General features: G+C 43.3%; 1 protein-coding gene across 2 annotated transcripts in view; it reads right to left on the reverse strand.

Moving 5' to 3' along the window:
• Nucleotides 1-3,915: 3,915 nt before the first annotated feature.
• BMPR1A (bone morphogenetic protein receptor type 1A) overlaps nucleotides 3,916-17,930 on the reverse strand; it is a 239,620-nt gene continuing 225,605 nt past the window's right edge. For both annotated transcript variants that reach the window (XM_080642691.1, XM_080642690.1), the window contains 5 exons: nucleotides 13,701-13,893; nucleotides 12,103-12,400; nucleotides 9,301-9,476; nucleotides 7,762-7,892; nucleotides 3,916-7,675 (listed from right to left, as the gene is read on the reverse strand). In XM_080642691.1, the coding sequence (XP_080498817.1) occupies nucleotides 7,550-7,675; nucleotides 7,762-7,892; nucleotides 9,301-9,476; nucleotides 12,103-12,400; nucleotides 13,701-13,893 (924 nt within the window). In that variant the 3' untranslated portion in view covers nucleotides 3,916-7,549. The remainder of the gene's footprint in view (nucleotides 7,676-7,761; nucleotides 7,893-9,300; nucleotides 9,477-12,102; nucleotides 12,401-13,700; nucleotides 13,894-17,930) is intronic.

The raw sequence follows: 17,930 nt of genomic DNA on the forward strand, positions 1-17,930 counted from the left end.
AGGAAGCCCCACCTCTGATGACCTGTAACCTTAGGGAGTCAATCTGAGACCTCTCCATGGATGCAACCACATGTCCAAATTATTTCACAAACACCACACAGGGGATAGAATGGTCTAGAAACAATGTTTCTTAAACTCTCCTCCCCTGCCTACGCTCCTCTGTAGTCCATGTTTATCTTGAAAACAAAACACTCCTGAGCACCATCCCCCACCCTCTTCTATCAAGAAGCTCCCCCAAACCTGGCTTGACAAAGACAAACCTCTTGGGGGAGGGGGGAGTGAGGAAGTAAATGAAGGGAGTGGGAAGCCTGGTGCCCTTGAGTAGGAGAAAAGAGAGGAAAAGGTTGCTGATATTTGCTTCAACAAACAGTGATTATCCTACTACTCCCTGAAAAAATGAGTCTAAGGAATGTGGAACTGAGGTGAGCAGGGACCCACTAACTCTATGAGCAATAGCCCCAGAGTGCCAAACACTTGTGGAAAATTAGTATCAGGAACAAGACCCAAAACTCACCAAACTGACGTTTTTGGAATATATAAATCTTTAGAAACAAGAGAGAAAATTGTAAAGATAATCTTATATGCCACCCAGATCCTGGTCTCCAAATATCTCCCTTAAAGGGAACCCGAGTGCCTTTGAGAGGGCTGACTGGGGCAAGAGAAATAGCAGATGAGCTTGGAACATCACGTGCCAAAAAGACGTGCTTAAAAGATAATGGGCATCGCCAGCGTGGCTCAGTGGTTGAGTGTCATCCATGAACCAGGAGGTCACGGTTAAACTCCTGGTCAGGGCACATGCCCAAGTTTTGGGCTCGATCCCCAGTAATGGGCATGCAGGAAGCAGCCCATCGATGTTTCTCATCAATGTTTCTAACTCTATTCCTCTCACTTCCTCTTTGAAATCAGTAAAAACAAAAAATAATGGTCATGTCAAAAGCTCAGGAGCCAGTGTGAGGAACTCCCAGTAGCCAAGTCTGGGTCAATTTGAACATCAAAGCCAATAATGACCTAGTAAGCCTATATAACCCATGAACAGAATAAAAACCCGAGTCCCATGCTGGTGGGATGCCCTGAGAAACACAAACATCATGTCCACCCACTCACTGGCCTTTACTCCAGAGAATGTCAGTATCACAAAAGCAAGAGCTGGACAACTGGTTCAGGTTGAAGGGGAATAAGGAGACATGACAACTAAATGCAGGATCCTAGCCAGATTCTGGGACCAGAAAATGTGCTCTCATGGCTTTTATTAAAACACCTGGCAAATGATATTGCAGGTAAGTGTCATGGTATTGATGTTAACTTCCCTGATTTTGATAATTGGTTGTATAATAGAATACCTCTTAAGTATTTAGGGATAGAGGCATGAGCTCTGCAATGTACTCCAAGTAGTTCAGAAAAAAGCACATGTGAACACAAACTCCGAGAGCCTTTGTACTTCCTGTACATACACATACAAAATGAGCAGTTATGAATCTGGGTGAAGGGTAAATGGCATTTTTAAAACTACTTTCCAACTTTTCTGGAAGTTTGAAATTATTTCAAAATACAGTTAAAATGAAATTTGATTGTTTAAATAAAAAAATACACACCTCAGTAGATGGGTGAAAAGCAGAAGGTAGGATATAAGAGGGACATGCTAGGAAATTTGGAAGAAACATCTGGGAGACCTAGTATTTGTCTAATAGTAGTTCTAGAACGACGAAAGTAAAAGGAGGGAGGAAATAAAGAAACAATGGAAGAAAAGTTCCCAGATCCAAGAAAAGGTGAAAAAACAGAATGGAAATATGTAGACATGCAAGTTTAAACTTCAAAAAGGAAAATTCTGCTTCGTGAATGATAAACTAAGTTATACCACCAAGCACTGCACCGAACATGTCCATTCTCACTGGCCACGCGGGTGCTGGGAGATCGTGGGGCAGTGCCCTAAGCGCTGGTGTCTAGCTTCAGCCACGGAGGACCACATTGAATGGTAAAAACTGCTTTTAAGTGTTTGAAGTGCCTCCCACAAGTGTACCACAGCCTTTCAATTCTTTCTCTTAACGTTTTCAACATACTTGGATTTCAGTGTAGTGAACAGAGAAAAGAGAACAGATTGCTTCAACGGATTCAAAATTTGCTTTATAAAATGGCGCCCCCTTAAAAAAAAGGACTTAGTTTGAAAATATTTTCAGTATCAGCATTTGATATTGACTTTTTTTTTTTAATATATATTTTATTGATTTTTTTACAGAGAGGAAGGGAGAGGGATAGAGAATCAGAAACATCGATGAGAGAGAAACATCGATCAGCTGCCTCCTGCACACTCCCCACTGGGGACGTGCCCGCAACCAAGGTACATGCCCCTGACCGGAATCGAACCCGGGACCTTTCAGTCCGCAGGCTGACGCTCCATCCATTGAGCCAAACCGGTTTCGGCTTGATATTGACTTTTTAAGAAAATATATTTGTATTGATTTCAGAGAGGAAGAGGCATAGAAACATCAATGATGAGAATCACTGGCTGCCTCCTGCACGCCCTCCACTGGGGATTGAGCCTGCAACCTGGGCATGTGCCCTTGACCGGGATCGAACCCAGGACCCTTCAGTCTGCAGGCCGACGCTCTATTCACTGAACCAAACCAATTAGGGCTTGACTTTGAAATATTGCTAACATTTCAGGTTCCCTGTATGCAGTAGGATCTGGGTGGTGAGGTGACTGTAGGGAGCCCTGGGGCATCTGGTGGCCCTGAATGTCACTTCAAAGGTGCATGGGACACTTGGTGAAAGTGACTGGACAAAGACCAGGAAGAGAAGGTTCAAAGGGGGGTAGGTAGGTCACATATTCCATCTAAACATGAGAATGACAGTTCCTACCTGAAAGGATTCACCTTTCCGTCCTGTTCTTTGCTGCCACTGAAATACTGTGTGCACAGCCCTGTGCACTTGAACTGTTTCCTCACACTGACACCCTGCCTCAGGGTAACCTGCCCGTCTCTGCTCACACCCTGAGCTCCTGGGAATGAAGTCCTCATGATAAGAACAGTGCCCGTGCCATTGGGCGGTCTCTAGGCTGTGCTCCCAGAGCCACGTGTAGAGATTCCACTCCTCTCCAAGTGCCAGCAGTCAGTCACATGACCTGGGACCAGCCATGCTCAGCTGGAGGGAAGCAGGTGGAGAAAGGACCTGCCCCTGTGCCAGATGGCGCCCTCCAGCGCCAGCAGGAGCGTCAATGAGAAATCCTCCGGGCACAATATTAAAAACTTTAGATTTTTCTTCCAACTTAAACCATCTTTTAAATGTTATCATCTACTAGGCCCATTTTTAGAAAGATAACCTATGAAAATAAACATACAAAGATTCATGTTATTGATGTTCAATGCGTTGGTTATATTTTCTAAAACAATGGAAAGTAACCCAAATATTGAATGGGGAATTAAAAATGTTCCATCTATTTGATGGAATATTACATGGTCAATTTTTAAAAAAAGTTATGCTTTCAATGGCTACATAGTGACACACTATGATCTTAATATTGGAGAAAAGTATGCAGCAGAAAAACATTGGAAACATTCAAATGTAAATAGTGGTAACATCTGGCAATAGAATTTTGAATGATTTTGCTTTTTTATTCTTTCCTGTTTTCCAAAATTTCTGCAATAAGTACATATTTTTATAACTAGAAAAATATTTTTAAAAGAAAAACCACCTTTATTGTAATAGGTTTATGGCCCTTCTATCTACACAAAGGATGGAAGGTATGGTTGTCTGGGCACTTACCTGCCCCTGCTCCGACCCGGCTTCCTGGTCGCTGAAGTGCACACCTCAGGGACATGTGTATATTCACTAACTTACTTTTTATGAAATCTCACCAGACATGCATTCTGATATACAATACAATCTGAGCAGAGCATCACAAAACACATCACTGAAGTATACTAAAATAAGGTTATTTACTTAAAAATGATACACTGGACGTAATCTCTATATAGAACACAACAATTAATGGTAAACTTAATAAGGCGCCTTTTAAAGCAGATGCTGACAAAATAAATGTAGTATGTTACATACCAAAGATGAATCTATATTTTTGATGTTTTACAATTGCATGATAAAACTGCTTAACCCTTCTTTCAATGTCTATGTACAACTTCCCTAATTAAGCTATAATGGCATTTTCATTTTATATAATATATACTGCATTTTAATTTTTAAACGGACAGGGACAACAGTCACTACCAGGGCTTAAATAATTCTACTGAAAGCACAGTACACAGCACAATCTACAATCACCCCCCAGTCAATCCTTTGCAAAAGCAGTGTTTACGGACTCTCCCTCTGGGACAATCTCAGTGGCCGCACCAATGCTGCCAGATTTACTCTGTTTCTATGAGCGTTGGTTGTCTGCATTTTTCACTGTGATTCTCTTAACAGCTCTGAGGCAAGAACTGGTATTTTAACATCTGACCCAAGCAAGTAATAAATATCACCACTTTTAAAACAGTACAAGAGCTGCAACAATACTTTTAAAAAAATCAATGCATATTTCTGCTGTTGAAATTATTTTAGATACTTAGAAACATTTTAAAACAACATGTATGAAGAGAAATATGACTTGAATTTATAAAATATTCCCTGGAATAAATTATTCAATCTAAAAGTTGATTTTGTGCTAACTTAGAGATGTGTAATTCTTTAAAAATTGTATTGCATTTTTGTTTTAAACATAAGCAAAAAATCTGGGGTAAAAGGTGCTTTTTTTTTAGCAAATAATTTGGCACATTCTAGGAAAATAATTTTCAAAAATGATGTCACTTTCTAAGTTTAGAAATACATCTGGACATTGAAAAGACAACATGAATTGTTGATTGAAATATTTTTTGTGAAACTATTTCCAGAAAATTAGATTCAAGTTTTATACTTCAGATATTTGTTCAACAAAAAAGCACACGGAAAGCTTAGAATAAAGATATTGAAATCAGTCCTAATGTGCCTTTAATTCCAGAGATGTTTACAGTTATCTTTAGATAACTGAAGATTAACTTCTGTTACATTCTGGTACCTTTGGAGTTTTGTTTTTATTTTAGTTATTTAAAGGGATGACAGACAGGAGCCACATGTTTTTAAAATGCTCAATTGTGAGACCAAATAATGGTTTCTAGGGTTTTTTCAAATTATTAACTATGGTACTATATCATACTTCCTCTTTAAATATTTCACTTACTGAATGAACTAAGAAATTTAAGAGTAAAAGAAGGAAAAAAGTTTCATGCAACATTTTTTAACTTTTAAAATTTCAAATAAGTCATCTGCTTTTTAAAAAACATGGAAAGTATTTATATTGAACAAGTCTCTAACATTAATTCTTGCTATCACTTTTAATAGATCAATTTAATTAAAAAAATTAATTATGATGGGCTTGTACTTACACACTACCTGTAATGTTTTGCATCCACATACTATTTTAACATTTCTAAGAATAGTGCTTGCCTTCTCTTATGTATTTTCTTTACTATTAAGATGACAAATGATTTTGAGGATTTATAGTTTGTCAAATAAAAATAAATCAAGGTTAACCTTAAGTAGATCAGAGCTAGTAAGTGTTCTTAAATGCATGGCAATTTAGATAAAAATATCTATGAATCTCACTGTTAAGAGATGGGAAACATTCTGAAGGAGCAGGTTATTTGGTACTACCTACCAACACGTAAACTCACTCACCTTGATGAACATTTCAAACTTAAATGATCTTAGATGAAAATTATTAAATTCAGTCAAAACTATTAAAGCAAATTTTAAATTTGTGAAATTTGATGTCAGTATATTAAAGTTTTACCCTTAATGGCCAGTCCAATTTTTGGTAATGAATGGAATCATGCTCTGCTGTCCCCTCTCCAAAGTGTTTTGACCATGTTGTAATATAATCACATTTATTTTATGCTCTATTCAAAGAAAACTGTCTTACTTTCTGCACCTAGGAGTTGTTTTATCAGACTAAGGCATTAACATTTAAAAGGCATTACAGAAGTATAAAACATTTCAGTGAATGAGAAGTACTCCTTGGAATAACAAGGCATCCATCGCACATGCGGCGTTTTCTGGAGTAGCAGCTACATGGTACAGACATTGCCACTGACCAGACAGTGAACTCTGTGCGGGTTCTTCATTGTCTTCACAAGTTACAGAACAGAAATCATAGAACCGGAAATCTCAAATGATGCAAATGTCTAAAACAGCTGTTAATGATGTGTATCATCTCTGAAACACAAATTTCTAACGAGAGGACCCTTTCACAATGTAAAGTCGAGAGGATAGTATCTTAATGAAAGTCTGTGCCTAAAGTGAACAAACTCTTGGGTTTAATATACTATTTAGAATGTATTAGTTCTAAAAATTCATATGTGGTTCTACTTTATAACATTTTCTTCTGCTCTTTTATTTTTTCCCTTAAGGATGAGGTGAGCTGGTTTCTACAACAGTATAGATGCATGTACATATAAAAAATATGGTTGTAAAAGGAGCATGTATTTTGCAAATAAAGCATATTACACACAAAATATAAATAACTTCCCTTTTAAAAGTTACTGAGAATAAAGAATACAGAACATGGTTATAGGCACTTAACATTGCTATCAAACGCAGTCATTAGTAACTCACTTCAATAAGAAGTGTTTTCTTCACAAGGTCATGGCATTGGAAGGTTCAATTTTGGACAGGATGCTTTCTATGGCAAAATAATAATTACCAAAAAACAAAAAAAAAAAAAAAAGAAAAAAGAAAAGAAAAGGTGGTGGTAGGAGAAAAACAGTTGAAATTTTCAGGCACTTTAAACTTTTTTGGCCTTTACATCAACTTTTATGTTAAAAAATAAAGTTGGTGGAGAAGCTAGCTCACTTTCAAGGTAAATGGCTTTTATGTGATTGGCGAATCTTGGTCAGGTCATGCATTTTTAAAGCACAAAACCAACAGCCTCTAATATCTTCCTGGGTGTTCATAAGTCATATTTTCTTCTAATTCGATGGTAGCAGAGAAATCCTGGCAAGCATGTGTGTACGCACACCATTATCAAGGCCTGACAAACTATTTCTCATAAACTATGCAGCATCCTAAACAGATGATAATCCATAGGCTGTTTACAAAGGTTGAGTACAAATCCATGGCGCTTTCTCAGGTAGGAGGCAAGGACACATTCCTCCGACTCTGCTGAATTCACTGATCTTCTTAGGCTTTCACAGAAAGCACCATTTTATGAGCAGGTAATTCAGCACCCAGAGTTTGACTGGAGACTCAGGAATCACAACTGAAGTCTCAATGTAGTTCATAAAAACCCGATTTAAAAAGGCATCAGAAACCACACTTAGAGTAAAGCTGTCTGTAGGTAAAGAGTGAAGTCCTGGAGTCCCCAGCTCATACTATGCAGAGCACGGAAGGTGCCCAGGGCAGCCTGTGAAGGTGAGGGGAGGACAGAGCCTGCGAACTGCGCAAGCTCCTAATCCCACTCTACTCCCACTGCGCCCTGGCGAAATCGGTTGAGCGCAGTCTGGAGTTTCTCCTCAGGATTGCTTCACTGTCAAATCTTTACATCTTGCGATTCAACCATCTTTGCGAGCGTCTTCTTGATCCGCAGAGCCGTGAGTCTGGAGGCTGGATTGTGGGCCCAGCATTCTGACATCAGCTTCAGCACTGCTCGAAGACACTGAAAAGCAAACAGAGTGCAGGGAGCAGGTAAACATCTTTGGCCACACTCATCATCCCCCCCTCAAGGGACTGGGTTCCACGTACCTCATCACTGTTCCATCTATTGGACACAATTGGCCGCAAACGTTTGACACACACAACCTCACGCATATCTTCATAGGATGGGTCACTGGGCACCATGTTGTAATATGGCAGTTGGTACTCCTCTACTATTCCTGCAGGGAGGAAACAGCGGGCACAACAATGGTGGCTGGACAAAATATACCAATCTACTCAGCACCTCTTATTAAACTATAGAACTAAAACTGACTCCTACATACAGAAGAAAAATATAGAGTGGGTGATTCACTTTTAATAGTAAATGTATGTTGTTCTCTTTTTTTATGTCTAACTAGAGGCCCGGTGCATGAAAATTTGTGGACTGGGTGGGGGGGGTCCCTAGGCTTGGCCTGATATCAGGGCCTATTGGGGCTTTCCTTCCCCCGGCTGCAGGCAGCTGGCCTGGACCTCCCTCTTCAGGGCGATCACTGGCTGGCCACACACGTGCCACAGAGTTGCTGCTGCCAGTGGCCTGGGCCTCTCTCTTTCTTTGCTTGGGGGTGGGGCCAGCCCGGTGAGGGGCTGTCTGCCTACCTCATCACCCCTAACCGCTGGCCTACCTACCTAATCGCCCCTAACCACTTGCCTGCCTACTTGATCACCCCTAACCGCTGGTCTGCCTGCCTGATCACCTCTAACCACTCTGCCTGCCTGTCTGATCGCCCCTAACTGCTTGCTTGGGGGCGGGGCCAGCCTGGTGAGGGGCTGTGGTGGTTCTGGTCTCTGGTCATTCCGCTTACGGTGGCTGGCCTTTTATTACATAGTATTATTTCCCCTATGCCTATCAGGACCCCATCATAGCTACAGACATAACAATATTAAAAAAAAAAAAAGCAGCAAGGGAAACACTCACCCTAAATGTTAACCTAATTATTTGTTTCTCGACATTGTTCCTACTAATAAATGCAGCAGAAAGACAGCCTGATATGTAGCAAAGAGAAAACCCAGTGGGCCTGAGATGGCCATACTGGGAAAGATCGGCCTGCAAGGCTGCTGTGCTGGTGTCTGGGAACTTGCTGGCAGGCAACTCCCTAAATGCTGACAGCGGTGCATGGGGCCTGGACTATTTGTGCAAGACAGCAGGGTTGGTGCTGAGCACCTGCTCGTTCTCTGCATTTGGAATTTTGGAAGATGCTAGGCAGAGGGCGCCTACACGACCAGCCGCCAATAAAAGTGCTGAGAACTAAGTCTCTAACTACTTCCTGGACAGCAACATTTCTCACATCACACGCTGGAGGAATTCAGTGCGTCCTGTGTGGCTTTCCTGGGAGAGGCCTTTGGAGGCTGCTGGCAGATTTCCTCTGAACTTTGCCCCTGTCACCTTTACCCTTTGCCAATTTTGCTCTGTATCCTTTCACTAGAATAGATGTTAGCTGTGAAGACAACTACGTGCCCTTCCAGTGATGTTACAGACCCCTGTGAGAGGTCCAGGGGATCCCTGACATCTAAACTATGTAACAGGAGTGGTTACTTTCTGAATGAGGAGGATGCAAACGTAACGGGAAACACCCCCTCCACTCCTACCCCCTGTGATGCAGCGCCGAGCCATCTCCCAGATGATCAGGCCGAAGCTGTAGATGTCCGCCATGATGTAGGGCTGAAAGTGGTTCTTGTTGAGGCTCTCGTCCAGCACTTCCGGGGCCATGTACCGCCGTGTGCCCACTCTGGCATTCAAGGGCACGTCCACTTCATTTGTATCACTGAGACAGGAGGCAGATGATGTCCAGGTTGATGGTTAAGAACAAAATAGTTTTCCTTCCATTTTTGTTGTATTTTATAAAAGTCAGACTTTCCCCCCAAATAAATAATAAAAATCTGTCTTTCTAAAACTCCACGTTCTTTTATCAGAAACCACTGAGGCGAGATGTATTTTTAAATTTAACATCTTTCAGATTTCATAAAAGTAATATACCCTCCTTTAAATATATAGTACCAATTCTAGAACTTCCCCAGCAGTCTAGAGCAGGACTCTTCACAAGCTTGCTACCATGTGTGCACTGAAAGCTAAGCATGAATATTGCTATCAAGCTGGATAAAGACAAGATACCTTGCATGAGTTCAGGTAGTTTTGTCACCAAACAAGTGTGGTGTCAAAGAAAAAGGACAATACTGAATGTAAGCTAACGTGGTAGGTGATTGTGTCCCAGAGCAAGTGGATGTGAAGGGAAACTGAGAAGAGTTATTTGCCTGTCCATTCTCATATGACACAGGGTTACATTTCCTTCCTTATAGGTCCCATGAAGCAGAGATTAATGTATTCTATATTTTCTTAATAGCATCCGATGAATATTTGAGCCAATTAACACTACACTGATTAAAAACAAATAAACAAATAAGATCAGAACACTGGAACAGCCAGGAAAGATGATTTAATTTTTTATTGTTTGTTTTATTATGGACGAGTATTTTTGTTTTTTAAAAAAATTTTAAAAATATTTTTATTGATTTCAGAGAGGAAGGGAGAGGGAGAGAGAGAGATAGTAACATTGATGAGAGAGAATCATTGATTGGCTGCTGCCTTCATGCCCCACACTGGGGATTGAGCCCTCAACCTAGGCATGTGCCCAGACTGGGAATCGAACCGTGATCTCCTGGTCAACCACTGAGCCATGTCGGCTGGGCTGGACTAGTCTTATCTAATAAAGAGGGAAGATACTAATTGACCCTCACGCCATCCCAAAGATGGCAGCGCCTACAGCCAATAAGGAGGGAATATGCTAATAGACTGCCCCGCCCTCAAAGATGGCAGCGCCCACAGCCAATGAGGGAATATGCTAATTGACTGCCATGCCCTCAAAGATGGCGGCGCCCACAGCCACAAGATGGCGGTGCCCAGTCCCCCAATCCCCTTATCCCCCCAGCTGCCCAGGGCCGGCCCGAGGCACAGGCAAGCCTTGGAAGGGGGCCGCCCAAGGCTCAGGTAACCAGGGCCGGCCGAGGCTTGCGCTGCCGGCAGTGGCAGCAGCAGAGGTCTGATGGAGCATTGCTTTCCCCTGATTGCCAGGTCGCCTCTCAACCCTGAAGGCTCCTGGACCATGAGAAGGGCAGGCCAGGCTAAGGGACCCCGCGCCCGCCCCCCACCACGTCCAGTGCTTGAATTTTCATGTACCGGGCCTCTAGTATTTTAATATTATGACCTGAAATTAATTCTGAAATGTGAAATGGCTGCTGTATTCTAGAGCTATAACATTAAAACAACTTCAATAGTTTATAACATCCTAAAGATGTTCTAATTCTAGTTATTTAAAACTATTAACAATGTAGCAAGTGGTGATAAGAAATGGCATGTCTATTCCAGGTGGGGGAGTGTAAATTGATGTGGGCTCTCTGAAGGGATAATGTGCAATATGCCTCAATTTAATACACACATGCCCTTTGTCTAGGCCTTCTAAGGAACCCATCATGATGAAGTATTTGGATAAGTGTGCAAGAATTAATACATATCGATAAAATACAATGTTCATTGAAGTATTTTTAAATAGAGAGAAACCATAGGCAACTTTAATGCCTGTGAGTCTGGTCATGAAAGAAGTTATATTTTGAAAAAATGGCATCAACACTATGAAAAAGAATGAAGTAGATCTACATAAACTAAAATAGAAGAATGTCTAAGACAATAAAAAACAGGAAATAAAAAGTTATGTAAAGGAGAATGTAATTTTTGTAAACAAAACAAACAAAACCCACCAGGACAAAACCCCAATCATATACTTACCAGAGGCCCGGTGCACGAAATTCATGCACAGGGGTTGGGGAGTGTCCCTCAACCCAACCTGCACCCTCTCCAATCTGGTACCCCTCGGGGGATGTCCAGTTGCCGGTTTAAACTGGCAGTTGGACATCCCTCTCACAATCCGGAACTGCTGGCTCCCAACCGCTCTCCTGCCTGCCTGATTGCCCCTAACCGCTTCTGCCTACCAGCGTGATCACCCCTAACCATTCCCCTGCCAGCCTGATCAATGTCTAACTGCTCCCCTGCTGGCCCGATCACCCCCATTTGCCCTCTCCTGCTGGCCCAGTCACCCCCAACTGCCCTCCCCTGCAGGCCTGGTTCCCCGCAACTGCCCCCCCTGCCAGCCTGGTTGCCTCCAACCGCCCACCCCTGTAGGCCTGGTCGTCCCCAACTGCCCTCCCCTGCTGGCCATCTTGTGACCACGTGGGGGCAGCCATGTTGTGCAAGGGTGTGATGGTCAATTTGCATATTACCTCTTTATTATATAGAATGTAAGCACAAACACATTCTTGAAATTCCACTGTCCTAAATACCAACATGCAAAAACGTCTGGAGATTAATAGAATTCCAAAGAGTAGGCAAAGATCACTTACCTATTGAACTTAACTGCAAGGCCCAGGTCAGCAATACAACAACTTCCATTTTTCTTAATGAGAATGTTTTTGCTCTTTAGGTCTCGATGAGCAATTGCGGGTTTTCCTTGGGTGCCGTAAATCTCAGTGTGCAGGTGGCACAGACCACAGGCAGCTGAGTACGCCAGCTTGAGCAGGGCCCTGGTGTCCAGCGTTGTACACTTCAGGAAGTCATAGAGAGACCCGTGCTCATGATAATCTGTGATCAGATACAGCTGGGTCCAGGAGCCAGTGCCTTTAATGTCTGCGGCTATAAAACCTGGTCGTGGGTGAGTTTCAAGGTTAGTTATCAGAGGTGGCATGGAGAGTAATGAAGGTTCCCAGGGTCATGACACATATAACTCTACACTTCTGCAATACATTTACAATAATATGAATGATCATCCTGAAAATGATAATAGTATGACTAAGAAAATCACATATCATATAATAACCTGGGGGAATGTTATCATCTACATGACTCTCTGAGCATGAAACCTATAAAGACGACACATGGAAAGGACTCTCAATTTCAAAATGAAAAGTGGACACACTTAAATAAGGTTAAAAATGATCGAGCCAATTCCATGCGCCCATCAATGTCTCCTCACACCTGCGAGCTCGCTGACAAGCAGGTCCATAATGCTGGCCCCTTTCCTTTCCTCTCTCCCTTCAGAAAAAGGTCAGCAAAAGTGCCAAGTAGTGCCCTGCCCCCAAATTCATGTCTACCTGGTGCCTGTAGATGTGACCTTATTTGAGATATAATCAAATCCAGATGAGGTCATACTAGGTTAGAGTGGTAATTCAATGACTAGTGTTCTTGTGAGAGGGAAATGTGGACACAGACACACAGGGAAGCAGGAGTGCTGTCTCTCAGCCGAGAGCATCAGGGACCGCTGGTATCACCAGATCCAGAAAGAAGCAAGGAAGGGTCATTTTTGCAGAGCCTTCTGGAAGCATGGCCCCTCCAACACCTGGATTTTAAACCTCAGGCCTCCAAAGCTAAGAGGGAATGAGTGCCTGTTGTCTTAAGCCCCCCGTTTGTGGTAATTTGTTATGATAACCTTAGGAAACTACTACAATTGCCCACTATACTCTTGGCAATGTACTATGCACCGTCTACACTAAGTGGAAAGGAAATAGTAGCTGAAAAGAAAGGCTGGGAAAGCTAAATGAGTTGATGAACCCTACGGATCAGATCATGCCTGAATGACTCTGCTGTTGTGTAAATGGGGTGAGAGAGAAACCTACTAAGCTACATCATATGGTGGTAGTAGCTTAGCTTACAAAAGGCATAGTTACCCTAGAAAACTGCTTAAATTTAGCTATAAAACACTTGGTTTTTGTTAGATGTGAGTAAGTCAAATAAGCTGGCATTACTTTGAAATTCTTTGTTGTTTCCTCAGCAGGGTAGTAAATACAGTGGCTAGTTAGTATTTAGAACTGTGTTGTATTTAACTGTTTATTAGACTGCATTTCCTTTAGCCCAACGCACATAACTGAATTCACATATGCTCTCAGAGCCCACACCCCAACTAACCTGTCAGAATATAGAATTGGCTGAAAGAATGTGTACCCACCGAGTATGTTTTCATGGCGCATCAGCACCGTCTGGTAGATCTCTGTCTCGCGAAACCAGCTAGCTTCTTCAGTGGTAAAAAACACTTTGACTGCCACCTTCTCACCACGCCATTTACCCATCCACACTTCTCCATATCGACCTTTACCAACTTGCCGAACCATCTGAATCTGTTTGGCAATAGTTCGCTGAACCTTCATTAAAAAAAAAAATGTTTTGATGAAAAGAACCTATTAAGACTGAGAAAGTGGTCTGATAGTTCATCCCATCAAAAAAGATGGTATATAACCAACTCCAGTATTAAACATTAAAATCTATTTAAAAGGAGATGAAACAATAAGCAATATATTCTGATATCACAAACTGTTTACAAAAAAGTTCAAAATAATTCCCTTCCCTATGCACATATGCCTCTGGGTGCTCTCCTTCAGACTCTGGGCTGGCCCCATGACTGGCCCTGGGAAACAGAACTAGAGAAACTGCCCTGCGGGCAGCCATGAATTTCCTGCTGTTCTAGGAGCTCTGGAGCGTGAGCGGTGCCGTGCTGACACAGTACGCGCGCACACCACAGTGCCTCACTCTAGCTGAGCGCGGCCAGGAGAAAACTGCTAGCAGACCCACTGGATCGGGAGAAAAAAGACATGTTTGCTGCTTCAAGCCGTTAAGCTTTTTTTTTTTTTTTTTTTTACAGAGAGGAAGGGAGAGGGATAGAGAGTTAGAAACATTGATGAGAGAGAAACATCGATCAGCTGCCTCCTGCACACTCCCTACTGGGGATGTGCCCGCTACCAAGGTACATGCCCTTGACCGGAATCGAACCTGGGACCCTTCAGTCCGCAGGCTGATGCTCTATCCACTGAGCCAAAGCGGTTAGGGCTGGGGTGGTTTTTTATGCAGTGAAATCTAAATGACAGTTAAAAGTCTTCAGCTCAGTCTCTCAAATGGACATGGTCTGGCTCATCAATCCCTGTAATCACATCATACTCACCCCTTCCATTTCAACTATTATTTTTATTTATTTTTCCCTTTAACTGCTACCATTCTTTTTTTCTTACTGAATTTATGAGGGTGACATTGGTTAATAAAATTATACAGGTTTCAGGTGCACAATTCTACAATATATCATCTGTATATTGTATTTTGTGTTCACCACCCTACGTAAAGTTTCCTTCCATAACCACTTACCTCCCTTTACCCTTTTCTACCCCCCCTTTCTCTCTGGTAATCACCATACTGTTGTCTGTGTCCATGAGTCTCTTTTTTTCTTTGCATAATATTTTCACCCTTCTCACCCACCCTCCCACCCCCCTACCCTGAGACTGCCAGTCTGTTCCCTGTATCCCTGAGTCTGTCTCCACTGTCAGTTTATCCATTTCAACTTTTAGAATTACTCAACCTCATTCCCGCCTCAGAGCCTTGTGCAAGGTCAGCTTCCTTCCCTGGTAAGGGCTGCTCTTTTGCTCAACATCTACGTAGCACACATACACTTCTCAGTTACTGCACTTATCACAATTATAGTTCTTTATTGTTATCATATATATTTGAGTTCCATCCCACCCTGCTCACAGGACTTAGGTAGTTTCTGAGGACAATACCTGGAATACATTAAGTGCTTTCATTAATACTTCTTGAAAGTAAGTAATACATTAATTGCTACCATTACTGGTCATACTAAGTTAAACAGAACACTAAAGTCCAGTGTAGATTGTACTTAAAATGGGCCAAATTTTGTGAACACCTAAACTAACTTACTCTATGTATCATTTTATTACAGAATCCTTTTGTAATTTTTTCAGAAGTCAGGATTACTGACATAAGACTTACACACAATAAAATTCACTCTTTTTGAGAACTGCGTTTTACAAATTCATAGTCATGTAACCACCAACACCACAATTAAGAGAGAGAACATATCCGTCACCCAAAAAAGTTCCATCTTTTCTCTTTAAAGTCAATCTCCCTTTTCCTCACGCCCCCCGGCATTGCTGATTGGCTTCCCATCCCCACAGCCCTGCCTTTCTGAAAACTGCACAAATGGAAACCTGCGACATGCATGCCTCTGTGCCTCCATCATCCCCTCATAACATGCTGCTCTTGAACCCATCCATGCTGCTGCTGCCTGGGCCAGTGGCTTGTTCCTTCTCAATGATGAGGCAGTCTTCTCTGAATGTATCACCACTTATTATCCACTAACCAACTGATGAACTTTTGGGTTGTTTAAAATGTCTATCTACTATGAACAAAGCTGTTATAAGCATTCACATTCAGGTCTGGGCATGTCTATATAGCTCTTTGGCAAATATTTAGCAGAAGGACTGCTTCACTTGTATAGAAAGTGAGTGCTTAAGTCTTTAGTCAACTGTCAGAAACTTTTTCCCAAAGTGGTTGCACCATTTTGCATTTTTTTTTTTTTTTTTTTAGAAATAAAGGTACACAGTTATGGTTTATTATTATTCCAGTGTGCTGGCCATATTGTACACAAAACAGTTCTCTTCAAACACAACTATCCTAATATATAAACACTCTGGGTCGTAATGACCAGTAACGACCAAGGGTCAACCAACCGGAAGTCAGTCCTGCAGTCAGTGCTGCTGCTGACTGCAGGTGCGTGCCCCAGCACTGACTGCTGAGGGGGCTGCGAATCAGGGCCAGAGAGAGGCCTGAAGAGAAAAGCAGGGACTGATCCATTGCCTCTGTGGCAGCATTTGATCAGCACTTGCTTCTCTCTTTCTCTCCCAGTCTGGCCAGCAGCTGCACCTCCATTTCTTTCCAGGCCTCCACCGGGGCTGCTGATCAGCCCCATTTTTCTGATCAGGCTCCGTTCATAGGCCCAGAGATGCTGATTGGCATAGGAACCGACCAATCAGAACCAAATGTAGGTGCTGTGAAGAACCAATGGCTGCCTAGGAGGTGGAGCTTTTGCGCTGACTGGCATAGAAACCAACCAATCAGAACCAAATCTGGGTGCTGTGGGGAGCCAACGGCTGCCTAGGAGGCGGAGCTTTTGACGCTGACTGGCATAGAAAACAACCCATCAGAACCAAATTGGCCAGCAGAGGAGGGCAGTTGGGGCAAGATCAGGCCTGCAAGGGAAGGAAGTTGGGGGCAACCAGGCTGGGAGGCGAGGGCAGTTGGGGGCAAGATCAGGCCGGCAGTGGAGGGCAGTTTGGGGCAACCAGGCCAGCAGGGGAGGGCAGTAGGGGCGATCAGGCCAGCAGGCAGAGGCAGTTAGGGGCAATCAGGCATGTGAGCAGTTAGGAGCCAGCGGTCCCAGATTGCGAGAGGGATGTCCAACTGCCGGTTTAGGCCCCAAACCGGCAGTTGGACATCCTCCAAGGGACCCCAATTGGAGAGGGTGCAGGCTGGGTTGAGGGAACCCCCCTCCGTGCACGAATTTCGTGCACCAGGCCTATCCTATCTAATAAAAGAGTAATATGCAAATTAACCATCACTCTGCTACACCCACCAGCCACGCCCACCAGCCAATCAGAGTGAATATGCAAATAAACCCAACCAAGATGGCTACGGCCACAGAGAGCAGAAGGGAGACTTGGGTTTTCCCGGCAATGGAGGAAGCCAAGCTTTCCGCCTGCCCTTGCCGGTCTAGGCCTCCATTCAAGGCTACAAAGTTTCAATGATAGAAGATACATAAACCCAAACAGAAAGGCGGCAGCCACGGAGCTGGGAAGAGCAGGAGGCTAGGGTTGCTCCGGGCGATGGAGGAAGCCAAGCTTTCCGCACACCCTGGCCGGCGCAGGCCTCCACTTAAAGCTACAAAGTTTCAATTACATAAATCCCCCCCAAAATGGCTGCCACCACGGAGCAAGCAGAAGGCTTGGCTCTGCTCCAGGCTACAAAGTTTCAATTGTAGAAGATAAATATACCCAGATACCAGGGCCTCCGCTTGGGTCACCAGGGGGCGTGGCCAGCCTGCAAACCACCACAGGCCCCTCGCCCAGGCCGCCCCACGCCCCAGTGGAACCCCCACCCTGATCCGGGACATCCTTCAGGGCCAACAAGCTGGCCCCCGCCCGTGCACCAGGCCTCCATCCTATCTAATAAAAGAGTAATATGCAGATTGACCATCACTCCAACACACAAGATGGCTGCCCCCATGTGGTCAAAGATCCTGCCCCCATGTGGACATAAGATGGCCACCACAAGATGGCCAGCAGGGGAGGGCAGTTGGGAAGGACCAGGCCTGCAATGGAGGGCAGTTGGGGGCGATCAA

This window comes from Plecotus auritus (genome assembly GCF_963455305.1).
Source record: "Plecotus auritus genome assembly, chromosome: 9".
Taxonomy (NCBI): Eukaryota; Metazoa; Chordata; class Mammalia; order Chiroptera; family Vespertilionidae; genus Plecotus; species Plecotus auritus.